A 27,215-nucleotide genomic window follows, 5' to 3' on the forward strand; every position below is an offset into this window, starting at 1 on the left:
CCGACTCTCCCCAGTTCTCCCTGACTCTCCCCTACTCTCCCCAGTTCTCCCCGACTCTCCCCGGTTCTCCCCGACTCTCCCCAGTTCTCCCCTACTCTCGCCAGTTCTCCCTGACTCTCCCCTACTCTCCCCAGTTCTCCCCGACTCTCCTCAGTTCTCCCCAACTCTCCCCAGTTCTCCCCTACTCTCCCCAGTTCTCCCTGACTCTCCCCTACTCTCCCCGGTTCTCCCCGACTCTCCCCGGTTCTCCCCTACTCTCCCCAGTTCTCCCTGACTCTCCCCTACTCTCCCCGGTTCTCCCCGACTCTCCCCGGTTCTCCCCTACTCTCCCCGGTTCTCCCTGACTCTCCCCGGTTCTCCCCTACTCTCCCCAGTTCTCCCTGACTCTCCCCTACTCTCCCCAGTTCTCCCCGACTCTCCCCGGTTCTCCCCTACTCTCCCCAGTTCTCCCCTACTCTCGCCAGTTCTCCCTGACTCTCCCCTACTCTCCCCAGTTCTCCCCGACTCTCCTCGGTTCTCCCCAACTCTCCCCAGTTCTCCCCTACTCTCCCCAGTTCTCCCTGACTCTCCCCTACTCTCCCCGGTTCTCCCCTACTCTCCCCGGTTCTCCCCGACTCTCCCCGGTTCTCCCCGACTCTCCTCGGTTCTCCCCGACTCTCCCCGGTTCTCCCCTACTCTCCCCAGTTCTCCCCGACTCTCCCCAGTTCTCCCTGACTCTCCCCTACTCTCCCTGGTTCTCCCTGACTCTCCCCGGTTCTCCCCAACTCTCCCCAGTTCTCCCCTACTCTCCCCAGTTCTCCCTGACTCTCCCCAGTTCTCCCTGACTCTCCCCTACTCTCCCCGGTTCTCCCCGACTCTCCTTGGTTCTCCCCAACTGTCCCCAGTTCTCCCCTACTCTCCCCATTTCTCCCTGACTCTCCCCTACTCTCCCCGGTTCTCCCCGACTCTCCTTGGTTCTCCCCAACTGTCCCCAGTTCTCCCCTACTCTCCCCATTTCTCCCTGACTCTCCCCTACTCTCCCCGGTTCTCCCCGACTCTCCCCAGTTCTCCCCTACTCTCCCCTACTCTCCCCGGTTCTTCCCGACTCTCCTTGGTTCTCCCCAACTCTCCCCAGTTCTCCCTGACTCTCCCCTACTCTCCCCGGTTCTCCCCGACTCTCCCCAGTTCTCCCCAGTTCTCCCCTACTCTCCCCGGTTCTCCCTGACTCTCCCCTACTCTCCCCGGTTCTCCCCGACTCTCCTCACAGGGCTCAACCCGGCGGCAACACAGAAAACAGAAACAGCAACGAGAAAGTCCCTCCTGGAGCAGCACGTGATGTCAAAGGACGCCCACGCAGCCGGGCGTTTCCGGACCTGAAGTCTGATATGTGAGCGCAAAAGCCAAGTGAAAAGGATGACAGATGGTCTCAATCAAATTAGCTGAAAGCAAACTCTCGCTGCTGCCCGAATTCAGAGTGCCTCAGCAGAGAAACAGGACACACGATCACTTCGATGCCGCGGATGACGTGGGAGGGGATGATCGTCAGAGACAGGCACGTGCTGGCAGGCACATCAAGTCACAGCTCTCACTCGGCAAGACATCAACACGGGTCTTCGAGCAATTTAAGAACTTGCCCGCAGAGTTCTCAATTCCCCACTTCCTCATTCAGGAACGCGACAATAAGATGACACATTTTGGCCCACATCCATCCCACGGTCACCAAGGAAAGAGCACTGACCGAGGTCGACAGGACGCCCCAGCCGCTGTCAACGTGGGAAGCACAGTACAGCCAGAGTGACCTCGGGTGCTGGCCGTCGCCTTACTGCCACTGTGTGTCCCCAGACGCCATCCCTGATGGCTGTGCACGTCCTGGACCCAAGAGCAGGACAGACGCCCCACACACGCAGTTCTGAGAACACACAGCCAGCGTGGAAGCATCCCCACCATCGACTTCTGCCAACAGCCAACTACACACGCCTTGTTAGAACTGCTTTCCTCCCTCTGAGTTTGGCCCAGAAAAAACTCAACGTCTAAAGCAATTCTGTCACCCACTCCTTCTCCTTCTTGACCACCCAGTCGAGCCCCGCGAGAACCTTCTCTGACAATCACTTTGGTCGTGTGGAGTCTCCCATGTGTAACGGGATGGCAAGTTCGAGGCGATTCTAACGATGCCTACACAGGATAGCGAATGATAACGATGAACACGGCACCTGCGTCTTCAAGCACTAAGTCATTACAGTACCTTTTTGTAGGTAAATCTTTTAGCTGCCGATTTCCTATCTAAAGTAGCAGGAAAAAAAAAACCACACAGCACTTGTGCTCAGCCGACCTGATTTCCTTGAATTAAGTACGCACACGCACTCACGGACACACACACACGCTGTTCTCCCGTGCGTTTGGCCACATCGTTTTTTTACTTTTTAGGAAGAGACCCATTCCCTTTATGGTCAATAATAATGCCCAAGCTACTCCAAAATTCTGAGCTGATCCAAAGGTTATAAACTTCCTTGGAATTGAAGACTGCCTGGTGAGCAAAGAGCCCTGACAGTGTGACCTGGAAACTGACAGTGTGTGAGAAAGCAGACCCGAGCCAAAGGGAGAGAGGAACCTTCCGGAGGCCCGGGCAGACTCTGCTCCAGAGACCCCAGCATACCCGCCCACCTGTAAGGAGGAAACGAGACGGGAAAGATTCTAGAGACTCTACCGAGAGTCAAACACAGGAAGCACAAGACTTCCGTCACCACGTCTGCGTGTCCTTGGTGTATGTGATGGTTTTAAGCCCCAATAAGAGAGACCTGACTCCACGTCCATATTTTTCTACCTAGAATAATCTTTCTCTTGTCTTCGTGGTTTTTTCAAAATCTGGATTATCAGGTAATACAGACTGGCCACGAAGTGTGAAAACACAGGCAATTTATTATTTTATTCCTCCTCCGCCATCAAAAGCACTCCTACGACATGGACAGAGGCGTCCAGCCCCCACGGCCACGCTGTGGAACGATTCCGGAACACGCAGCGTGTTTCCCACATGAAGGGCCAGTGTGAGTCCCTCCGGGAAGTGACAATGACTATCGTCACATGACATCCTCCCTCTCCTGGCGGGGCCTCCGGACTGTTCATTTCCACACACTCACACACCATTCCATTCCGTCAAAACGCGCAGAGGGGAAAGGTCTCTGAGGATCTTCTTCCCTACCTTCCCAGAAGAGGCCTTAGGGGCATCTCCTGACAGCAGCGTTTTCTGTGGGCACAGATCGCAAGCGCTGAAAAACCCGCGTCCCACTGGCGGCCACAAACGTTGCAGGCCGACACAGATGGGTCGCTCTTCCTTCGGGAGACTTGCTGCATCACCACCGCAGGTGGTGCCCGGCGGTACGTTCACCGAGGGCCCTTGTGCGGAAGGTGCGCGGCAGGGGCATCAGACCACAAAATGCCACCCAAAACGTGCAGACAGACTCGGAGGGGAAGAGGAGCCGGAGAGACCGTTCTGCACAAAGATGGAGTAAAGATCCTAGACTCGTGACGCAAAACCCGACCGGACAGCCCACGAGAGCAACGAGTGTCCAGCGACGGGTGCAGGACAGACACCCGAAGCTTTCGTCACTGGCACCTTCGGTCACGTGTCAGGAACGTACTCCGGGGCGCGGCGCTCCTCCCTGGGCCTCCGCCGCAGGAGTACAGCCTCCCTAACAGGAAACACGAATACTCTGTTCGCCGTCGGACCGCGCCGGGCCTGCTCATCTCCCTCCGCTGCGTCACTCCGAGAGCCATACGTGAACACTCAAGGAAGGGAAAGGAGCCAGCGAGGGCGCCGGAGGGGCCGCCAAGGAAGGGATCCCGGGAAGGGCGCGGAGCAGGCCCAGAGAGGTGCGCGGCAGATTCAACAGGCCTTCCTGCGGGAGAGCTCGGGCTGGCCCTGCAGTTGTGACAGGAGCCCGAGAGGGCACCCAGCAGACAGGGCCGTGCAGGGGAGGAGCCCGGGGTGGGGGCGGGGGTCCCAGAGGGCAGGGCCTTGCAGGGGAGGAGCCCAAGGGGGTGGGGTGTCCCAGAGGGAAAGGCCTTGCAGGGGAGGAGCCCAAGGGGGGGGGGCCCCAGAGGGCAGGGCCTTGCAGGGGAGGAGCCCAAGGGGGGCGGGGTCCCACAGGGCAGGGCCTTGCAGGGGAGGAGCCCAAGGGGGGCGGGGTCCCACAGGGCAGGGCCATGCAGGGGAGGAGCCCGAGGGGGTGGGGGGGTCCCAGAGGGCAGGGCCATGCAGGGGAGGAGCCCAAAGGGGTGGGTCCCAGAGGGCAGGGCCTTGCAGGGGAGGAGCCCGAGGGGGTGGGGGGTCCCAGAGGGCAGGGCCATGCAGGGGAGGAGCCCAAAGGGGTGGGTCCCAGAGGGCAGGGCCTTGCAGGGGAGGAGCCCAAGGGGGTGGGGTGTCCCAGAGGGAAAGGCCTTGCAGGGGAGGAGCCCAAGGGGGGGGTCCCAGAGGGCAGGGCCTTGCAGGGGAGGAGCCCAAGGGGGGCGGGGTCCCAGAGGGCAGGGCCGTTCAGGGGAGCATGGGCCCTGCCCTGGGCATCCCGTCAAAGTGTGAGGCCACCACACAGACACCAGTCAAGGCATCCAGAGGAACGGATCTCAGTACTTCCCTAACCTGGGAATCCATGGTTCTAAGAATGCATTTCCCGAGAAACTACAGCTAGTTTAAAACACTCCCCTTAGGAAACCCACATCAGGGTCAACTTAAACACCCAAAAGCTGCAGACTGACACCTGACTACGTCTCAGGGCACACACTGCCAAGAGCAAGGAATCCAGGAAGGCATGTGGTTTATGGACGACTTAGCATTTTTCGTATTTAAAAGATAAATATTTGAGGGCACCCGGGCGGTTCAGTTGAGCATCCGACTCTTAATTTAGACTCAGGTCATGATCCTGGGATCGTGAGATCAAGCCCCACGTCAGGCTCCAGTGTGAAGCCTGCTTGGGATTCTCTCTCTCTCTCTCTCTCTCTCTCTCTGCTCCAAAAACCTTAAAACCATTTATTTTAAAAGTTTTAAGGGGCACCTGGGTGGCTCAGTCAGTTAAGCATCCAACTTCGGCTCAGGTCATGATCTCATGGTCTCACGGTTCGTGGGTTTGAGCCCCGCGTCAGGCTCTGTGCTGACACCTCAGTTCCTGGAGCCCATTTTGGATTCTGTGTCTCCCTCTCTCTCTGCCTTTCCTCTGCTTGCTTTCTCTCTCTCAAAATAAATAAACATTAAACATTTTAAAACCTTTTTTTTTGCTCTCTAAGGAAAAGGAAAACATTTCAGGCTACCACATACTTCAAATTTTGTCATCTGAAATTCTCAAAACCTTACCTTAAAACTCACTTCTCCGTCCACTCTTTTTGTGGGGGTGGGGAGACAATAACAACACAGACCCACAGGCAACACTAAGGGTCTTTACAGAGGCAGGAATACAACTCTCTAGGCGTGACTGGCAGGTGCAGGACGTGATGCGTTACAGGTCGGGGCACGAGGGGAGGTCACGGAAACAGCGGTGCGAGCCTCTGGTCATGGCACTGGAGGCTGCCGTCACAGGTAAGGACTGGACGCCCAAGAACACAGGTCCCCACTGGCACTCGCCCACCACCTGGTGCCTAAAACTTCTCGGCTTTGGGATCCGAGAAGACCCAAACCTTAAAGAAATGGGGTTGCCGGGGCGCCTGGGTGGCTCAGTCTGTTAAACGTCCAACTTCGGCTCAGGTCATGATATCGCGGTCCATGAGTTCGAGCCCCGCATCAGGCTCTGTGCTGACAGCTCAGAGCCTGGAGCCTGTTTCAGATTCTGTGTGTCCCTCTTTCTCTGACCCTCCCCTGTTCATGCTCTCTCTCTGTCTCAAAAATAAATAAACGTTAATAACTAAATAAATTAATTAAATTAAATAAAAAAAAGAAATGGGGTTGCCACCAGGTCTGAAGGTCAACCAATATATTATTCTTCCATTTCATAGCAAATCACCTACAATGCTGGAAAACACCGCTGAGATTGTGAGAAGCTCGCGTAACTGAGATCTAACATGTAAAAATGTGGGGTGCCTGGGTGGCTCAGTAGGTTAAGCGTCCGACTTTGGCTCAGGTCATGATCTCACCGTTCGTGGGTTCGGGCCCTGCGTCAGGCTCTGTGCTGAGAGCTCAGAGCCTGGAGCCTGCTTCGGATTCTGTGTCTCCCTCTCTCTCTGCCCCTCCCCCACTCACTGGCGCTCGCTCTCTCTCTCTCTCTCTCTCTCTCTCTCTCAAAAATAAACATTACACAAAAATTAAACGCTAAGCCACACAGTATCACGTTCTGTTCTACCACCTGGTACCAGAGGGCAAGTGCTCAGCTACGCCCTGAGCTCAGAGCACCTGTGCCTGCAGGGAGGCGAATCGTGCACAGACACAGGGTACTCACTGGGCCCTGTAAGCGCCTGGGCACGCAGTGTGTCTGTCTCAACGATCTCTGGGCACCCAGGCCGCTAGCTTCACTCTAGGAAGCTCACCAGAAGCACTGGCTCTGAGCACGCAGAAACAGATGTCAGCCTCCACCACGGACTCCACTGGCCACATCAGTGAGCTATGGAACACGTTAGTTTTCCTCCTGAGCCAAAGGCACGGTCCGTCATTCCAAGATGGCCCCAGGGTGCCTGCGGATCTGGACGGGCTCCCAAGTCCCAGGGAAAACCAGGAACTTGGGGAGAGACCCACATTTGCCGGCCAGGCGCCCACGACCACACAGACATGTCACACAGCAGACTCGGGGGGCATCACTGTTGACCCAGCTGCCACGAAACCTGAACCACGCCCCCCCCATAAGTGCTTCCCGCTTCTGGGATTTGAGGGGCCAGATCTAAAAGGTCTTTTCTGACGCTGGCCTACTTTAGTTACAGGTGCACGATGCGCAATTCAAAGACGGGCAATGAACGGACCGACAGAGCTCTGCACGGCTCTCTGAAAGCCCAGCTACGGGTGCTTGAAAGCAAGTACTCAGATTCCCCAGTGTTAAGTGACAGCTACCTGCAGTTCACGATCAGGAACGAGGGCATCCTACCAGTGTGTTCGGCAGTTGTTCCTGATTACCCTTACGAGGAGGTGTCGGTACCCAGACACTGGCAGGAAAGGAAGACGGCCACTGAAGGCTTGTCTCTTCTGGAATCTCAGCACAAGCCTGTCCCCCAAACGTTACACGGTACCTTCATACTCTGCAGGGCTTTGCTCACTAATGCCAGTGAACTGATATGTATTTTTTAATTACGTACAGAAATAAAACTTAAAATAGTCACTTTCACGGGCGCCTGGGTGGCTTAGTTGGTTAAACGTCTGACGTCGGCTCAGATCAAGATCTCGTGGCTTGTGAGTTCGAGCCCCACATCGGGCTCTGTGCTGACAGCTCAGAGCCTGGAGCCTGCCTCAGATTCTGTGTCTCCCCTCCTCTGGCCCTCTCTTGCTTGTGCCCTGTCTCTCTCTGTCTCTCAAGAATAAGCGTTAAAAAAAATTTTTTTTAACTAGTCACTTTAAATGAACAATCTTATCTTTTGAAAGAAAAGGGACAACGAACAGCTACTGATTTTTTGTTTGAAATGACAAAGGAAGGGGTGCCTGGCAGGCTCAGTCGGTAGAGCGTGTGACTCTTGATCTCGGGCGGGGGGGTGGTGGTACGTGAGTTCAAGCCTCATGCTGGGCACAGGGCTTCCTTAAAAAATAAAAATAAAAAGACAAAGGGCGTGAGGGGCATCAAGGCTGCCCGCCCCTGTCCAACTTCAGCATTTCCAACTTACATCACCAGGAGGGAAGCCCTAAAGGGGGTGGCAGGTAAATAATGCCCACAGCACCGGGCACATGCACCCTAGCGGGCAGGGCTGGGGGGGGAGCGGGGGGCGGGAGGGAAGCACACACGTGCCCCACCCTCTCTGTTCTGCGATCACAGCCGGGCAGGCAGCGTCCCCACCTCCTAAGGGGAGGCTCCTCCAAAGGCAGGCCCAGGATCTGGTGACAATGCTCACACGGGGGTTGGGAAGGGGCCCGCGCGTCTTACCTCTGTGCTCTAGTGCAGGGCCGTTGGCACCCCAGCTCTGGTAGAGGGAAGCAAAGTCCTTTGGAATGTACGTCTTAAAGATATTGAGGATGTCCAGGCGCTTCTCGTGGCCGTCGGACGCGGGCTCCTGCTTGCTGGTGTGCAGCGGGGGCTGGCCCGGCGAGGCCGCGGTCCCCCCGGGGCCCGCTCCACAGCTGGCGGGCGGCCGCAGCTCCTGGCCCGCCTTGGAGGGGGGCTCGCGGGGAGGTAGAGCGGGGGTCCCGTCGCCTTTCACGTGCAGCTGGCCCTGAGGCTGAGGGCCGAATTTGGCTTTCGGGGGGTCCGGGGCACTGTGCTTATTTGGGGGACCGAGGCCGGCCCCCGCGGGGGGGATGCCGCACTTGTCCCCCGGCCTGCTGCCGGTGGGGGGCTGGGCGCCTGCCCGGGCGATGACTGAGGGCGTCGGGGTGGCGCTTCGGCTGAAGCCACCGCCGCCCGCCGCGGGCCCCGGCCGGGGGCCGGCCTCCTGCCTGGGCTTGGGCAGGGGCAGCTGCGTGGGGGCGCCGTGCTGCTCGGGGCCGTGGTGGCCAGGCCTGGCCTGTCGGTGCCCTTCGGGGCCGGCCACCCAAAGCGCACAGGGGCCCCCGGAGTGGCCGTCCTTGCTCTTAGGCAGGTGAGCGGCTTTCGTGGTCACGCCCAGGGGCGAGGAACCGCCTCTGGGCCCTGGCGCCCCTCCCGGTACCTGAGTGCGCGTGAACCGAGCGATGGGCAGGGGCTGGCACTCTTTGCCCCCGAGGGCAGGCGGGGGCCCCGTGCGTCCACTCCGGGCAAGGAAAACCAAGTTGTTCCTGATGCTCTTGTAACCGTTGGGAGGAATCCACTGGGGGGTCACGGAGCTGCAGCTGACCTTGTGCCAGATACGTTTGTGCATCCACAGGACCTCGGGGTAGTACGTCTTGTGGCTGCAGTAAGGGCACGGGTGGACGGCCAGCGCGGCCTGCAGGGAGGAGGCCAGCTCCTTACGGCCGGGGTCATCCCGGGTCGACCTGTCACTGAGGTCCAGCGGGGTCAGCTCTGCGGCTGGCCCCCTCCGTCCGCCCCCAGCGTGTTCCTTAGTGTGCAAGTCAGGCAGCTTGTCTTTCGGGTGGTGAGCCGGGCTCTCGGACGAGAGCTTCGGATCTCCTTCTGGAAAAGTCTGGTCCGAAAGCGAAGGGAAGTCTGCAGTGTCCCTGGGGATGGGGACCTCCCGCTTTGGGTGAAACGCTGGCATCTTTAAGTCCACAGAAAACCTCGGCTGCTCTGCTCTCTTGCAGGCATCTCTGCTCCTGTTTCCAAGTGCGGACACAGAAGCTGCGCTCCCCGCTCCGGGCTCACCGGTATGTGTCTCTGATGCCTTACTTCCAGGTGCGTGAGTCCGGTCTCCGTTGGAGAGCACAGTCGAAGCTACCTCTTCGGAAAAGCAGCAGCGGTGAGGCTTTCCCCCTGGAGGACCAAAATGTAAAACGTGAAGTTACCATCTCTCATCAGAACAGAACGAGAACACCCAGAGCAGCACGCTCAAAGGCCCTGTGGCCCTCACGCACCGGGTGCACTGGTCCTCAGCAAGACTGCGTGATTCTGGAGCCTGGCTGCGCACCTCCCCCGCCCACAGCGCCATCAAGAGTGGACCAAATGTAAGGGCCAAAGGACAGTGTGTGGGGTGGGGTTTGTTTTTTCAACTGATTACGTGACTCAATAGACTGTAAGCAGAAATAAAGTCTAGTTAGCTGTAACTACACAGTTACTAGTTAACAGAGGACAACTAGTTACATCAAAAAGCAAGAAATAACCACTCACTAATAGCACAAGGCTTCCCATGACTGTCAAAGAACTAACTGAAGGCACATTTAGGGATCCTGTGGGCTTAGGCAAAAAGACCCGGACAGACTGATCTGCAGCCTGTGGTCAACACAGAGGCTGGGCCGGGACACCGCTCACTTTGCCCACGGGATCCCGTGGCTGCCTCAGAAATGTCTACGCTACGGGCCGACTTCAGACTGATCCAGAAAGGGTCCCTATGACTCTCTCTCAGAAGGTCCAATGTTCAAGTCCACAACCTTGACACCAGAAGCTTCCCTTCAGAGGCATGAGAAGGGAGAAGCTATCCGTCCCTGCCTTTCCCAGGACGGGTGTCCAAGAGAAGGAGGGCACCCAGGACGGGGACCCCGAGCTCTGCAGCTAGAGTTCCCACCTGCCAGGCTCCTGCAAGAGAGACAAGCGGGGTGCGCGTGGACGCCCTGTCACCGGCAGGCCTGCCTCGTCCCCGGCCAGGTTGCACTGGGAATCACCACCAGCTGGGAGCTGGGCTCCGTGACCTTTGGACCCCAGGTGCTAACGCTTCTGCCGAGTCAGACTAGACCACAACCCAAGGCGAGTCAATCCGACTTGAGAAAAAGTCCGTTTTACGTTTGCAAGGATGACTGCGGACATACTGAAAGACCCAAGTCAACATTTGGAAGGTCCACCGATGTGTCTGGATGTCTTAAAACTTCCCGAAGTACAGAGGACAAATGCATCACGGACACACCACCAGAGGGATCTTATCTCCCTGGAGCCCCGTCACAGCGGAGGTGGGTTATGATGTCAGGTGTTCTAACAAGGGTTAGATACTGCTGGTCTTGGAGAAAGAATTTTTAGAGACTTACACATTCCAGTGGAATCTAGGGATCTATTTGCTAAAATACGTTCTTTAAACATTTTCTAAGACTCAGGAACCCCATCGAATGGGCATTAAAAAAAAAAAAGAGTATTTTAAAGGGATCTTCACGGAAGCAGGAAGGCGCCCCTCACAGGACGCATTTTCACACAGCTCTGAAGGGGAACAGTACCAAATGTTCATTTTCAGTTAGGAGGTGGTGAGCCACTCTTAAGCCATTTTCAAGGATGATGTCCACATAAAAAACGTGACTGGCATTCGTGATGTGCAGAACGGGTGAGGGGGTAAGACAGAGCGGGGATAAGCGTTCAGATTCCTGTCGGCTCCAAAATGCTAACCCTGAAGCCAAGTCGGGTATGTTACGTCCTGCTCGGAAGGGCGCCGAGCAGCCCTGGGAATCTCTGGACAAAAGGGCACTTAACGGGAGAGTAAACGTATGGAAACCTGGTGGCCTTGGTTCGATTCGCACTGATGCTCAGAATGCCACAATCACTGTCAAATTTTCAAAGAGAGAAATGCCGGGGGCTGGGGCCTCGTCTCTCCTGTGTGAAAGGAACACGATTTATGAAAACACACGCTGAAGACCATCAGTCAAATTCCTAGGTTGAAACAGGAGGCCGGTGCAAACTGATGCTGCACGTCTGCGGGGGTTGCCAAGCACACCTGTCGAAGTCCCCGAACTCGACACTCCCAGAAGGGCTGACAAAACACCACAACCGAACCTCCAGAACCTCTGAGCAAGACACTAAAACACGAGGCGCACGTGACATGACACAGGTCATCAAAGGTCATCAAAGCCATCGTGGGGGCGGGGGCAGAGCTGTTGTCACAGGAAGCCAGTCACGGAGCAAAGGAACTCCTTCCTGAAAGCCTTCCAACCGCAGGAGGGGGAGGGCAGTTCAGAATGGGGACACTGACCGTCTGAGGTCAAAGGAGGGGGCAGGAGAGCAGCCCAGGAGCCAGGTGATGCTTCGAACCAGGAGACCGTGGCCATGACCCCTGGAGCCCTTTTCTTAGGGAGGTTCCTCAGGTACAGGGCTGGGGACCCCCGGGTCACCGTGGAGAAGGCCCAGCCCACTGCGACCTCTGTATCTACAGCTGCCCCCACCAAGCCAGTGGGGTCACTCAAGGCTGCCAAGCTTCAGGGCATCCAGACCAAAAGCAGGCACAGAGGGGCCGCCCCGGGGCCCCAGGGAAGCGGGACTCAGGTCTCTGCTCCTGGGTCCTCCAGTCCCATTTCCGACTTTACTCACAGGCGTTTCACCTAGAAGTGGACCTCCCACAGGCCACACCCACCGGGCATGAAGGGTGCCTTCACGTCCCCAGCCACCTGCTCCACGAGCCACACCTCCTCGGTGGGCAGCCTGCCCTGAGCACTTGATTAGGCTTAAACGGAGGGCGCTGGGTTCTGAGTTCCGGGCCTGATGTGCCTCCATAAACAGCTGCCTGTAACCTTGACCACCAGGCTAATAGTGTCTGCAGCTGAGAAACAGGCTCCGAGGGGTACTGCTGGTCTCCTGCCTGTGGGGGCTGCAGCTGTGACCTCCCGCCAGGGCACCCTGTCCTGAAGCACGGTCCTCGTGCAGAGTGGCCAGACCCGCACGGCCCCCCGGAAGCGCGCCTCAGTCCCCACCCTGCGTCCACATACCCAGTGCCACATGACGCAGTAATTCCTGCCACAGTCACACATGTGCACACGTGAACAGGTGGGTGTGTGCAAAAACATGCCCATGCATGGGTGCACAACAGTGAACAGGTGTGTGCGTGGGAAAACACGCACGCAAGCGTGAGCACATGGGCGCACAGAGTGAACAGGTGTGTGCGTGTGAAAACAGGTGCATGAACGCGTGAGCACATGGGCGCACAGAGTGAACAGGTGTGTGCACGTGAAAACAGGTCCATGAACGCGTGAGCACATGGGCGCACAGAGTGAACAGGTGTGTGCGTGTGAAAATGCGCATGCACGCATGAGCACATGGGCGCAGAACGAACAGGTGTGTGCGTGTGAAAACAGGTGCATGAACGCGTGAGCACATGGGCGCACAGAGTGAACAGGTGTGTGCGTGTGAAAACAGGCGCATGCACACGTGTGCACAAACATGTGGACATGCACAGTCATCCTTCCATGGCCTGCTCTCTCCTGGGCCCAAATGATGTGTGGGGGCTACACACGCCTTAAATTCCTCAGTTTCTTTCTAAATAGGACCCTCCTGGAAATGGCTTCAAAACTGCAGCACTAATTAGGTTTCTGAGGCCGTGACACGTGCCCCACATCTGTAGTTGCTCGGCTCACTGTGTGTGTGCACTCGCACACACGCACGGACGCACACCTCCCTCGGAGACCCCACCAGTCCCAGAAGTTCAGGGGAGGGAGGGACTTCACAGTTTGAAACCCCTGAAGCAACACCGTATACACACACATACGCATACACACGCATACGCGCGCCCACGATTAAATCGAGACACGCAGGAAGGACATTTGGTAAGAAAAATTACTCCCCTTTAACTTTCTCTAATTCTTTTCATCGTGGGAAGACATAGAGAACAAAAAATTCACCACCGGAACCATCTTTTGTGCTCCCCTTCCACCTTTACGACTGATCTGGGTTTCACTGTGCAGCCCTGTTTCCGTTTTATACCCATCTTTAAGGCACTTAATTCTTAGCGCCTATCGGGGCCTCTTTTCTTTTCCCCTCAATTAACAAGCCCACCCCTGAGAAGCAGGCCTGTGCATCGCTGCTTGGCTGAGGCAGGTGGGGCCCAGGAAACGGCCCCATGGAGCCGCGGGCCTGGGTCCTGTCCTCGCCCTGATGCAGGGGATGCTCGATGGGGCCGTTGGCCGCGGGGCACCTGCACTCCTGCACAACAGCCTCTCCAACTCACGCTCCGACGGGCTGCCGCTCACACTGCAAGCAAGGTGCTTGCCTGAGCCGGCTGCCCCTCAGGGCTTCGAGGAGGGACGCTCCTGTCTCCCCTTGCGCTCTGCTTCCTAACGGTCGCGATTTATTTCCAAGAATGACAGCTCTCATGTACGGAATCTCAAAAACGTAAAGGGCTCTCCTAGCCTCTCCGGATCCCCAAGGAGCGCCTGTAGGTCCTGCCCGGGGCTCGGGCTCGGCAGGAAACGGCTGCCAGGGGAACCCAGCATCCACAGGAGGCCTGGAGCCGCCGAGCCAGGTGCCGCCAAGTTCATCATCTCAGACGCGGAGCTCCCCCCCCAGCAACAGGGAGCAAGAAAGCAAGGAACACAGCGGCAGATGTGAACACGGCTTTCAGTGCCGGCCTGGTCCTGCTCCAGGCTGAGAAGGAAAGGCGGGGGGGACTGTCTTCAAAGGTAAAACTTCCAAGCTATTAAAATTATATGGGAAGTCTGAGATCCATCACTGAGAATCTTTAAAAAGAAAAAAGTGGGTGATGCAACCCTAATTCGCAGGAGCCTTGGAAATACCAGTGCCCTTCGCCCCAAGCCCAGAAATGGCTGTGCTGGGATCACCAAGAGGTCCTTCGACAACTGCGCTGTGGTCTCCAGCTCTTTATCACCACAATCTCCTTTCTAACAGATACATTCAAAAAGCTTGACTGATTCCTATTTTCTGCCGTTAGCCTCTGCAACGGATGCCGTCACCCCCACGGGACATTTGATTTACTCGGCCAAACACCTTTAGCACTCAGCATGCCTTCTGGCACCTTCCAGCTCAGCAGCACATGCTACTGGGGCCATACCCACACCCTTCCTGCCCCAGCACGAAGGAGGAAAAGGCACGGCTAGATTCCCACCCGGCTCCCCTGCCAGGCTGCCTGCCGGGACCTGCGGGCCGCGAGAACCGGGCCCACCGTGCAGCCCTGCTCCCCGCAGGGAGGTGGTGCCCGCTGGGCGGCTCAGCTCCAGGGACAAGCGTCCACAGGGCAGGGAACAGCGTCTCCGTGCAACACGCTCGGCTCGACCACATCTGTAGACGAGCACGTTTCTCTCGAGGCCCTCCGCCCCCACGACAGAATGCAGCAGCATGTTGGTGCCACACGCCCGGCACACCTGCCTCCGGATCCCTGAACGCCCCACCCCTGCGCGTCTGCGGGGCTCCAGTCGCACAGAATAGCAGCGGACGCGGTTTGTGGAAACGCTGGCACGATCAAAACACATCTTGCAACTGACCCGCCAAGAAAGATGAAAGTCTGCGTGCCTTGGTGTTTTCGTGTATAAAATTTACCCCAAGTTCGGTAAAAAAAAAAAAAAAAGAAAAAAAAAAAACACCCAGCACCATAAAAGCCCGTGGGGTGTATGGCATGATTCCGTCTGTGGAAAGGCTTACTAGGCCGATTGTTCAGGGGACAGGGCGACACCTGGGCCTGGCCTCTCCTGACAGTCTAGGGACAAGACAACACAAGGCCGGGCCTTCGGCCCACACGATGGAACCACGTGGTCAGGGGCCTCGTGGCAGAGAGGAAGCAGGGGCTGGGCTTCGCACATGAGGACCCGGCAAGTGTGGCCCCCGGGGCGCGAACAGCGCCAAGTACGGAGGGCTGTTCTCCGAGAGTCACGGCAGGCAGCCCTCCTCCACCCCCGACCGCGGGGTTCTGGGCCGAGGGCCTGTTGGCTAATGAGCATCCCAGGCGCTCTGGAACATTCCTCAGGGGCCAGGATTCCGGGGGCCTAGGTAAGGGCAGCGGCGGCCACACGTCGGCCACGCCAGCGTCGCCCGGCGACCCTTTCCCACCGCAGGCTCCCGGGCGGCTTCCAGACCCCCGGGCCCCAAGTTGAGAGGAAGGAAGATGGAGGGGACTCCCGCAGGTGGCCGGCAGCCAGATAAAGGCAGACAGGAAGGCGACAGCACGTCCGCTCTGGCCTGGGCCCTGGGGCACGGAGCCCGAGGGCCCGGGGCGCAGGACGTCACAGGGGACAAGCACACAGATGGGGCCCCAGGGCGCAGCGTGGCCAGACGCAGAGGAAGGCCAGGGACGCTGAAGACGCAGGGCGGTGGCCCTTCCCCCAGTCACCGCCCAGCTCTCCGCCTTCAGCGGTGAACGAGCGGCTGAGCCGCCACCAAAACCAGTCCCATCCCAACGCGGAGTCAGCGGAAGCCTCGGACAGGACCCGTGTGTTGCACAGAAGGCCTGCGGCCAGGCTCGGGTTGGCCCTTTGCTCCTTGACCCCACGAGACCGAGGGGTCGCGCAGAGGAGCAGAGGGCAAGGAGCACCAGGCTCCGGGGCAGCACGGCTCCAGGCACACGGGGGTCTCCAACCAGGAACCGGCACAGGGAGACCCCGCGGGTCGCCGAGCGGAGGGCGGGTGGGGCCAGGCGAGCAGGGGGAGCGCCGGGCCACACCCGGCCTCGGTCCAGCCACCACGCTTTGCCCCAGGCAGAACCACGACCTGGGGGGAGGGACCCCGTATTCCAGGACCGTATGTTCCAAGCTCCCGCCCTGCCTTCCCTTTCAATTCCTCTGCTGTGACTACACGTGCAAACCCGCTCACGTAATGGCAGGAATGCCTTACAAGTTATGGAACAAGGTCACTGAGATGGTCTGCAAAATGCCATGTTAGGGACACACGTGCGACCACGAGGAAGGGGCTCAGCCTAACCCAGCACGAGCACTGACCAGCGGGGCGGGCCTCCGCGCGCCAACCACACCACCCCTCAGGGCTCTGTGCTCGCTGTTTGCTCCGAAACACGGCACCCAGGGAGTCACCAGGCTCCGCTCCCTCGCCAGGAGCACCTCCCAGACCACCCTGCATAAAACATCAGCCCCCCCACACCCCATTCCCACTACCCTGCTGTGCCGCCCGGCATTTCTCCTCCCTGCTGTCGTACGTGTGTGTGCGTGTGTGTGCGTGTGTGTGTTTCCTCTTTGCCTCTCCCGGAAAGGACCTGAGCTGCCAAAAGAAAAACCGCGTTTTATTCCAATGCTGTTATTGCCGGCATCTACCACACCTGGCATGAGGTAGATGTCCCATGAATGCAGAATGAATGCATGAATGAACGAACGAATGAACGAACGAGTGAAACAGGTCATTTAGGAGCGCCTCAGTGGCTCAGCCAGTTGAGCATCCAACTCTAGATCTCAGCCCAGGTCTTGATCTCAGCGTCGTGAGTTCAAAGCCCGCGTGGGGCTCCAGGCCGGGTGTGGGGCCTACGTAAAAAAATAAAACGAGTCCCTTCACGTCCAAGACTCATACGTACAGAGACAGCACATAGGAAAGGACCTGCGAAGCAGGCAGTGGAGTATGAATCAGTTAATTCAGCACGTACTTCTCAAGGGCCCACAGAGATGAGAAGTAACGCACGTGTGGGCAGTCACAGGACCTCAAAGTCCCAGCAACATACAGCAAAACTACTAACCCAGGGGGGCGCCTGGGTGGCTCAGTCGGCTGGGCGTCCGACTTCAGCTCGGGTCATGATCTCGCGGCCCGTGAGTTCAAGCCCCGCGTCGGGCTCTGTGCTCACCGCTCGGAGCCTGGAGCCTGCTTCGGATTCCATGTCTCCCTCTCTGTCTCTGCCCCTCCCACCCCCCTCTTTCTCTTGCTCTCAAAAGTAAACATCAAAAAAAAAAAAAAACAACCTACAAACCTAGTTACCAACCTGGCGTGTGTCGGGTGGGGGTCCTAGAAATACAGCAGCGGTAGTAAAGCCCGTGTACGGGGCAGGCTTGGGGGTCTTCGCGGTTTACGGCACCAGGACCCCTGCACCGCTCAGACCTGGGGCGCTCTTAAGACGACCCACCCTCTGCCATTTCTCGGTCCACGAATGAAATCAGACACCTGCTCAGACTTTATGAAGAAAAGGTCCAGCTGGGACAATATCCTTTGTCTAGCTCGCGCTAAAAAATAAAGACTTCCTATTATTAAGGCTGCCTTCCCACTGCCAAGTTCCCACAGACCTAAGAACGGAACTTGGGTTTTTATCACAGCCATGACCTAACTGAGGCTGCCCGTTCACCGTCCCCTGTGCCAGCGTCATCAGTCAGGCCACAAAGAGGCGTTGCCGATCACCCAGCTGTCCGTTCTCCAGCTGCTAGGGCAAACCATCGAACAAGTACTCCACCTCTGTGATCCGCACGGACCGCACCTTCTGGAAAATACACTAGATATGGGGCGCCTGGGGGACTCACTCAGTTAAGCGTCCGACTCTCGACCTCAGCTCAGGTCACGATCTCACGGTTCGTGAGTTCGAGCCGGGCGTCGGGTTCTGTGCTGAGTGCAGAGCCTGCTTGGGGTTCCCTCTCCCTCCGCCTCTCTGCCACTCTCCTCCCTGCTCGTGCTTCCTCTGTCTCTCTCAAAGTAAATAAACTGAAAACAAATAAAAAAAAAAAAACAGTATTTTTGAAACCAATGTGAGCTGAATATGAAACAGAGAAACGAAATTATTTATTTCCCAGGGAAGACAGAGGCACTGTGCAGACGCACAGGCCCCACACGGTGGTCTGAGGAGAAAAGATCTATCTCGGGAGGGTGTGGATGGCCTGCCTCCTCCCAGCGTGGCCCTGAGCACCTGCTCGGGAGACTCAGCTGCCATGGGGCAGGGGCTCAGCGTGGCTTCTCTGAGACAGAACTGTATCTAGGTTGGGTGCGCTCAGGGTGAAGTACTGGGCCTCACGTGAGCGGCAGATTTCCAGAACCGTTCACACCGAACTCGTGCAATTCTAGAAGAGTCACCTTCTCTTCCAAATAGGGTGTGCGGGCATCCTCAAACGGACAGCGCGATAAAGCACATCAGCAGGGACTGAGGTGGCCCGGCCGGCTGCCGCCAATGGCGAGGACGGCCCAGCGCACCTGCCAGGGTCCCGGTGCCGCAGAGACGCTGGCACGTTGCCTTCCTGCCACCGCCCCGCGACGGCGCCTCCCGGGGGGTGTGCCAGGCCGCGCAGGAAGCAGGAAGCGGCCGCTTCTCCGGGGGCCTCCTCCCACCTGCGGGGAGCCGTGTACAAACGGAGGACGGAAAGCCATCAGCGGCCCCACGCTCTTAATCTAAGATCCAGGCATCATATTTGCAGGGATGACCCCAAAGGCAGCTGTGCTCTGGCCGAGAGCAAACCGCGTATTCAGATGGCCGGCTCTCCCATCGCAGCAGCTGTGGTTACAGACGGCCTTCATGCCTCTTCCTACTTGCTCTCTTTGCTGGAAAAAAAAATCTATGAACTAATTCCACAGAGGTGCATGCGGGATATGTAGGTACTTGGGACAGAAAATGGCCTCGACCCTCACCTATACTAGAGACATGAGCCTTAGAGGGCACAGACGATAACCCCCCTCCAGAGGTAAAATACCCCAAGCAATACAGGCCTGAAGAAATCTAGAAATTGAGAATCACTGGGTGAAAAGAAGTCTAACATTCAGCAGTTAATTTTATTATTTGTGAGTTTCTAGTAACTTTTATACTAAGTGTTATGAGTTACAAAACCCTCGATGTGACAGGAAAAACATTACAGTTTTTATTTTTTTGTTTTTATTTTTTTTTTTTTTAGATATTTTTTTCAACGTTTATTTATTTTTGGGACAGAGAGAGACAGAGCATGAACGGGGGAGGGGCAGAGAGAGAGGGAGACACAGAATCGGAAACAGGCTCCAGGCTCTGAGCCATCAGCCCAGAGCCCGACGCGGGGCTCGAACTCACGGACCGCGAGATCGTGACCTGAGCTGAAGTCGGAGGCTTAACCGACTGCGCCACCCAGGCGCCCCAGGAAAAACATTACAGTTTTTAAATAATGTTTCTTGGCGATTCTTTCATAACCTTCTTACCTGTCCTTTTCTAAAAAATTTTTAAAGTCTACTTATTTTAGAGAGAGAGAGAGAGAGAGAGAGAGAGAACACATGAGCGAAGGAAGGCAGAAAAAGAGGGAGACACGGAATCCGAATCAGGCTCCAGGCTCTGAGCCATCAGCACAGAGCCTGATGCGGGGCTCGAACCCACAAACCGTGAGATCATGACCTGAGCCAAAGTCAGACGCTCAAACGACTGAGCCCCCCAGGCGCCCCCCTTCTTACCAGTCTTAAAAAGAGACCACTGGTAACCAGAAACAGTGAGACCAGAATAAAGGTAAGCTGTTTGGGGAGCAACGGGCATCGAGATTTGGCTGAAGCCTGGGAGTTACCCAGACAACAGACATACAATTAACAAAGAGAAAACTATACACGTGTCTGTCAAAACACAGAGTCCCTGGAAAGATATTTCGGCTAGAGAAAAACCCAGGAACGGGGGCCACTGATTCTCAATGAAATGTGATGAAGTCCTAGTACTCGGCCGGAAGTGAGAGGCAGGAGCACTGTCGTCATGTTTTGGATATGACGTAGAAAATGCTTAAGGAAAGTGCCAGCTGTCATCTCCACGGGGTGCGGCTTTTCAGCTAAAAAATACGGCACGGGCTTTCTGTGCAAGTGAAGCAAAGGAAATACAGAAACACACTGCCACAGGCTGGCTTAACCTGGAAGTTCTCCTTCCGGAAAAAGGAAGGAAAATAACCAGGAGCCAAAGACAGAAGGACGCAGGAGAACAGGTCAAGAGCGGACCTGCTTCAGGAGCTGCGTGATCAAGGGGCTGCAGCAAGCAAGGACACAGTGATCCCCTCCAAGAGCAGGAACACCACTAGCATGGAAGAGAATGCCCTGGGGCGGGTGTCACTTCACTCTTCCTAAGATGACCGTCTTTGGACGTCTTTGTCCATAGAGAATAATAAAAATGGCTTCTAACGGTCCAGGATCTATGGAGGACAGTTCAGCCCTATGGTCAGAAAAACTTCTTTTGAGGAAGTGTTTTAAATCTCTCTCATTTACGTCAGTACACGTGCAGCGTGAACCACGAAAAGAAGCAAAAGTCTAAATGATAAGCAAAGTGCTAGTACTAAACTAATGGGCCACAGCTAAGAAATCGTATTTGTAAATTTTTATAAACGAACATATATTTTATTCTCTAAGTTGCTCTAGCTACTTTTCCTGTGTGACTGAGTACAGTGTACAAGTTTTCATGTTAAACAACTGATCTGTTAACGTAAACTTGCAGTAAATTGGAAAAGTTTAACTTATTTACGTTAATAGAAAAATAGATAAGTACGTTAGCATTTTGGAAGCCGTTATTTTCATTTCTGAAGAAAAACCGTTACAAGTTAAACACAGGATTTCTGACTAAGTTAGCCAGTTTCCACAAGAAAATCCAAAGCTCAGAATCTGGGAACTAACTCTTTCAAACACTTTCCTATTAAGCACTAAGCAAAACCAGGTTTTAAAGGTTCATCAGGTATCTTGAGTCTCCACGGAGCCCTCAGCTGTTGAACGGCAGGTATGCTCTACCATAAACACAACCACATTCTAGAAATCTCGAACTTGCCAAATGCATCCTGGCTCAAGTATAAAACACGTCACTCGGCAGTTGCTGTGCTTAAAAACATCCTCTCCTTGCTGAAGTGAACAGAATTCAAGCCTATTTTCATAGCTGCTATCTACTGTACACGCCCCCCTTCCCCCCAAATCTAACAGCAAACTATAACTTGTCCATTTGAAAAAAAATGCAAAAAAAAAAAAAAAAAGAAAGAAATTAAACTTTACAAACCATGCTCTGAAAAGCAGCAAACATTTCCAACTTGAAAGGAAATCACATCCTCGAAGAACGAAGAACGGCCCAAGTAATCGTTGGAAAGAAGGTAATTCTAACCACTTTTGGATTTTGAAATGTGACCACAGAAACACAGACGAAGGACCAGAGCAGGACAGGTCAGCACTGGATGCTCCTTTGCCATCACCCTCCAGCCGGCCGCCTTCCTCACCGGGCAGGAGTCTAGAACGGCTGTCGAACATTACGAAGAAAGCACATGACTCAAACCACCTGCTTCTTCTCTCACAACAAGTGTTCTTAAGAGATCGAGAATGAGTAAGATTTGAGAAGTGACGCTGCAAACCTCCAGCCCAAGCGAACGGGACGCACGGGCCGGCAGTGATGGGGTTTCCAACCTTTTCTGCTGCTCAATTACCCGGAAAAACAAAACCCAAATTCCGTGTATCTGCAAAGAAATTATAACGATCCTTTTTAAAAAAAAAAAAAAAGAAAATCCGATTATTTATTAGTCTCTGGGTTTAAAATGAGGCACGTGTCTGACCTGCAGAACCAAGGCCATTTCGTAACAGGGTCTGTGCTCGCGCTGCTGGGAAGAGGGCTTTCCGCGCGAGCGGCCGCTTTAGGCGCCGGGCGCGGGGCGTCATGTGTGCAAGCCACCACTAGATGGCACCTGCTCACAACCTATAACCCTATCGAGGCCGCCCCGCTACCTGTGTGGTCCCTGGAGCTCAGAACCCGGACTGACCGAGGCGGCTCCTGACAAACGACACGATTTATCAGCAACGGACGCACACCAAGAATGTGCTTTAAAGAATCAATAGAATCGCGCACACTTCTGAAACGGCTTCTTCAGCATTTAGATGTATTTCTGTTTGTGTGTTTGTTCATCAATATTTCCAGAGGGTTAAACTGCGGAGCGCTTGAAACTAATGACCCGCTGGGGCGCGCCTGGGTGGCTCAGTCGGTTAAGCGTCCGACTTCGGCTCGGGTCATGATCTCGCGGTCTGGGCGTTCGAGCCCCGTGTCGGGCTCTGTGCTGACGGCTCGGAGCCTGGACCCTGCTTCCGATTCTGTGTCTCCTTCTCTCTCTGCCCCTCCCCTACCTGTGCTCTCTGTCAAAAATAAATAAATGTAAAAAACATTTTTTTAAACTAATGACCCACTTGAATTATTTGACAAAAATGAAGTTAGAAGAAATAATATACGTGGATGCATTAGACTCTGGGGGGCTGTTTTTACAGCCGGCACCACATCCCTTCAACTGTCCAACTTGCGCAAACTTGATTTAATGTTCTAGCAACTGATTCAGGATACTTTGGTAATTTAGTAATGGACTTAAATGTTTGTATCGGCAGGTATGTTTACCGTGGCTTCAAACCAGTTCCTTTCAGAGTGAAAATACAGGAGTGATGTAGGGTGTGAGCATCAGGTCCAGTCTAAGAAGGTGGGGCTACGGTCCTTGTCTCTAGACTTACGTCCAGAGGTCCGAGTTCTAGTTACACGGCTGCTGACGTCTAAGACGGAAAACCCCCTCGTGCGGTGGAACCCAGCGCGGGAGCCGGCCTGCATCCCACAAGTGACACCTGCACATCTGTTATGAGTCCCACTCTGTGCTCTGCCCCGGGTACAAGTTAGCAGCAGCCCTCAGCCTCGCAGGGGAAACACCACGAATAGTAATTTCAGACTGTGCGTGGGAAGGAGGTGATAAACTGAAAACCATTTCTACAGTCGGTGCCTCCCTGTAGTTGGGGCTCCCGGATGGGGCCAGCCCACACTTGCCCAGCTGACAGACCACAGGACACCCCAGGAGAATCATCAAGACTGCACCCCCCCCTCCCCCCACCGGCCACGTGTGCGACTGGGGCAAGGCCGCCACATTTCTGACCCTTCCCCACCCACGCTCACTTGACAACAGCAGGAGGGCCCGGCCAAGGCCGCGTGGGCGGCCACATGGAAGGCAGGGCCCAGGGGACTGGCCGTGGCGGGGGCGGGCACCCCAACAGGCACCTGCACAAAGGCGGGAACACTTCAAAGGGGAGCACGGTCTACTGCACATGGGGCGAGGCGCGATCTTCTAGGTCCTTCCACAGACAGGACACTGCGTAAGCGTAGGTCAGCTTTGGGTCACGTCACGCGTCGTTTCCGACAAGATGGACCGCGGAGCTCCGGGGACAGCTCTTTCTGAGCACTTGCCAGGCTCCGCCATCGACGTGCCCCCGAAGCGAAAACGTTATTCTTTCAGGAAGCTAAACATCTAAAATAAACAGCAAGCATTTCTTCTGTCGTGGTTCTTTCTAGCTGATTCACGACACGGGTGGCCCTGGCCTAGCACGAAGTGCGCACCAGAGAGCCGGGCACAGGGAGGAGGCCGCGGAGAAGGCCGAGCAGGCTGGCGAGAGCAGGCCGGTGTGGACGGCCGTCTCCTCCACGCAGGACGCCGAGCTGGGGGTCGGACAGCCTTTTACGGTTACAAGTGTGTAAGCGAGTATAAAACACGCAGACTCCCTGCGTCGCGTGAAGTGTTGCAAGCATCACGTAAGTATTAGATCTCAACCATTCTGCTCCAGTGGACGTACCCAGTGGAAAGAACCGTTTTACATTTGACTTGATAACTGAAGCAACTCTTCCCAAATCACATCACTGAATTTTTTCTGGAATCTCAGGCAGGCTGCCTACACCGCAGCAGGAGCGGAAACCGTGGGGCCGCACTCAGAACGTTCTTGGTTAAAACACAAAGGGAAAGAAGCCCACGTCGTTCCTCCGTCACGAACTTCTTCATCCCTTACTTTTCATCTGTCCCCCTCTTTTGACAAACAGGGAACCACGTTCCCCATTTGGAGGGACGGCTCGCTTCAAACCCCCCCCCCACCCCGTCTGTACAGAGTCCAGACGGAAAGAATCATAAACTCCGGTGGACGATGCCTCTCAGAAGAACTCGGACAAGCCCCGATTACTTCCTCTTTTCTCAGTCATTCCAGCCCCATGGCTGTTTTGAGAAGCAGTTGCACAACAGGATTTCTGAGACTGTTTCCTAGGAGCTGATGACTAAGTAAGTGGGAGCCCCGAATGTATGAATTAAAACTTTCTTAAAGCGAAGGAAAGCGTCTCCATCAAATTCTGTTGGCTGAGCTCCAAGGGAAGGACCCCATGGCCCCGTTGCCCCCGGCCCCGCCTAGCGTCCCTTTCGCCGAGTGGGTCCTGCACGGCAGGATCCCAACGGGGCCAGCCAGTAACTTGGCCACCGCGGTCGCCAGCTTTCCGGGGCAAAGGTGTGGGGTAAGTGGGCCAAGAAACAGGGCTTTTCATCTGGCCAGCCACACCCCTTACTGTGCCTCTCCGCTATTTAGGAACATGGTCAGCTCTGCGGAGACATCCAGAAAACCAGCACCATTTTTAAGTTTATTTATTTATTTTTTTGAGAGTGACAGAGAGTGCAAGCAGGGGAGGGGCAGAGAGAGGGGGAGAGGGAGAGAGAATCCCAAGCAGGCTCCACACTGTCAGCGCAGAGCCTGACGCGGGGCTCGAACCTTTGAACCGTGAGATGGTGACCTGAGCCGACACCAAGAGTCGGGACACTAACCTGCCTGAGCCGCCCACGAGTCCCCCAGAAAAGCAGTATTGCTAAGCACTGACTCTGTGCAGGCAATTTCCAGACTTCGATGATGGCATGCACGTGTGCACAGGTATGCACGTGTGTGTGTGTGTGTGTGTGTGTGTGCGTGCATGTGTGTGCACGTGGGCTTGCGTGGGAGGTGACGGGACGGGGACAGCTTCTCCCGGGACTTACTGTGAGGGCACAGGTCCAGCCTCTGCCTCGTGCCTGACTTGCTAGAGACGTCATCGAAGTTGATACTAATTAATTTGTTTTCTCTTTCAACAGGAACCTCACGAGCTGCTCGGTTCCCCTTCCCGATTCAGAAGTGAGCAAATTGCACGCCGCTGTCCAAGCACAGCTCACCTCTACGCAGCGGTGGGTGCTGATCACATCACCAGGAACCAAAGTGAGCCGGTGGCCAGAAAGCACGCTGTGCTGAGTCGGCCGTGACCTCTCTGAGCCTCGCACCAGGAGCCCGGAAGGTTCGGCCACCTCCCCGGGCTTTACCTGTTCTGCAAAGTCTACGGCCTGCTCTCCGATGTTTCTCCTCTGCACCCACGTGAGGGGAGGGCCCCCCCGTCCCCAGAAGCCCCCGCAGGGGCTGCCAACACGCAGAACCAGACCCTCCCCGGGAGGACAGTGAGCTGCACCCAGACGGTGAGCGAGGCTGCTAACTGCAAAATGGGAACTGACGTGCGCGTCTGACTCCTGTGCCCTGAAGTCACCTGAGAACGGCAGCCACTTGGCAAGGGCTACATCTCACCCCACTTCCTCCCCCTGACCTAAAACACACCTTTCTCTGGCTACTCCATTTCTGTCGCCCTCAGTTTATAACCTCCTCTTGTTTCAAAATGCTGCCAGCTTACAGTTCTACGCGGGGCTGAAAGAGACCTAGGGATGGTCACGGCAGAGTTGGAGCCAGAGGGTCAGCGGCCATAAACCACATTTAAAAATAGCCTGTGTTCCTGTCGGTTAATTATCCACAGGGCTGCTGAGTCACCCTGCTGCTCCCCGGGGACTCGGCCGGCCAGAGCTGCGCCCTGTGTGACAGCACCGAGGGCACAGCCTCAGGGCTGGGGTCTGCGTCCGTGCGTCCACCCAGACGTGTGCGCGCACAGGCACCCAGCTGCTCACACCGCACACGCGTGCTGCCGTGCGCCCGTCACACCTGTGACATCACACACACACACACACACACACACCCACACACACACACACACGAACTCCCCGCAACAGAACCACAGTATGTCTGGCTTGGGAAGACGCACAGGTCAGCCCCGGTCTGACCAGATAATCACACACATGCCCCCAAGTCCTGAAAACGCGCTCGCTTTCCCACAGCCGGACAATCACAAAGTCCAAGACCCAAAACCAGCACACCAGTCGTTAAAAGGAGAAAATGGGTGGCGCCTGGGTGGCTCAGTCGGCTGAGCGTCCGAAGTCGGCTCAGGTCACGGTCTCAGGGTTTGCGAGTTCGAGCCCCGCGTCGGGCTCTGGGCCGACAGCTCGGAGCCTGGAACCTGCTTCGGATTCTGTGTCTCCCTCTCTCTCTGCCCCTCCCCACTCGTGTTCTGCCTCTCTCAAAAACAAATGTCAAAAAAATTTTTTTTAAGGAGAAAATGTGTGGTGAGGCCATTTTTAAAAGACACGAATCTGCACCCGTAAGAAGGCAGAAGGACTGATCCCAGGTGCCACCGGGAGCTGAGCGTCAGAAGCGCGAAGTGCCACCCTGCTGCCCGTTTGCAGACTCTGGCCCACGTCACGGTGCACGGAACACACGCACGCCAAAACCGGGACACGTCAATGCAAAACGCAAACTGCTCACGGTTTGTAGGGCCTGGGTACAAATCACAGCCGTCGCGTGCAACCGTCCTGAGGCCTTCAGAACCGCACTTGCAACTGCCCAGAACCCGGACGGGTCGCGGGCGGTTCTCCGCACCCTCACTCCTCGCTCGCTGGCCTCTGCTCGGCGTGTGCCGACTCGTCACCGGCGCGCCAGTTTCCACGCAGGAGCCTCTGAAAGCGCGTACGGTTCGCCAGCCCCGGGACAGAAACCGCAGGCGCCAGGACCTCAGCCCTCCACTCCCGCCCAGGGGCTTCGGCAGGGCACCGGCCGGGCGGGTACCAGTTTCCGGCGATGAAGGGGACCGAACAGCAGCTCACGGCGGGTGCAGGCAGCGAAGCACGGACCCAGGGAGGCACGCGTAGGGACCTACGGAACCACCGCAGAGCCAGGAGGGCAACGAGGGCAGTTTGCGCGGGGCCCCAGGCCCACCGTCCCTACTCACTGCACTGCAGCCCCCACCCACCCCACGCAGTGCGAGAGTGTGTGCACGCGCGTGTGGGCACGTGCATGGGGGCGTCCGGCAGACCGTCATCCCCCAAGCCG

At 56.2% G+C, this 27,215-nt stretch overlaps 1 protein-coding gene across 6 annotated transcripts in view; it reads right to left on the bottom strand.

The window, feature by feature from the left end:
- Nucleotides 1-27,215, bottom strand: part of ZNF516 (zinc finger protein 516) — a 123,901-nt gene that overhangs the window by 13,359 nt on the left and 83,327 nt on the right. For all 6 annotated transcript variants that reach the window (XM_045457704.1, XM_045457705.1, XM_045457707.1 and 3 more), the window contains exon 3: nt 8,016-9,476. In XM_045457704.1, the coding sequence (XP_045313660.1) occupies nt 8,016-9,476 (1,461 nt within the window). The remainder of the gene's footprint in view (nt 1-8,015; nt 9,477-27,215) is intronic.

This window comes from Leopardus geoffroyi, chromosome D3 (genome assembly GCF_018350155.1).
Source record: "Leopardus geoffroyi isolate Oge1 chromosome D3, O.geoffroyi_Oge1_pat1.0, whole genome shotgun sequence".
NCBI lineage: Eukaryota > Metazoa > Chordata > Mammalia > Carnivora > Felidae > Leopardus > Leopardus geoffroyi.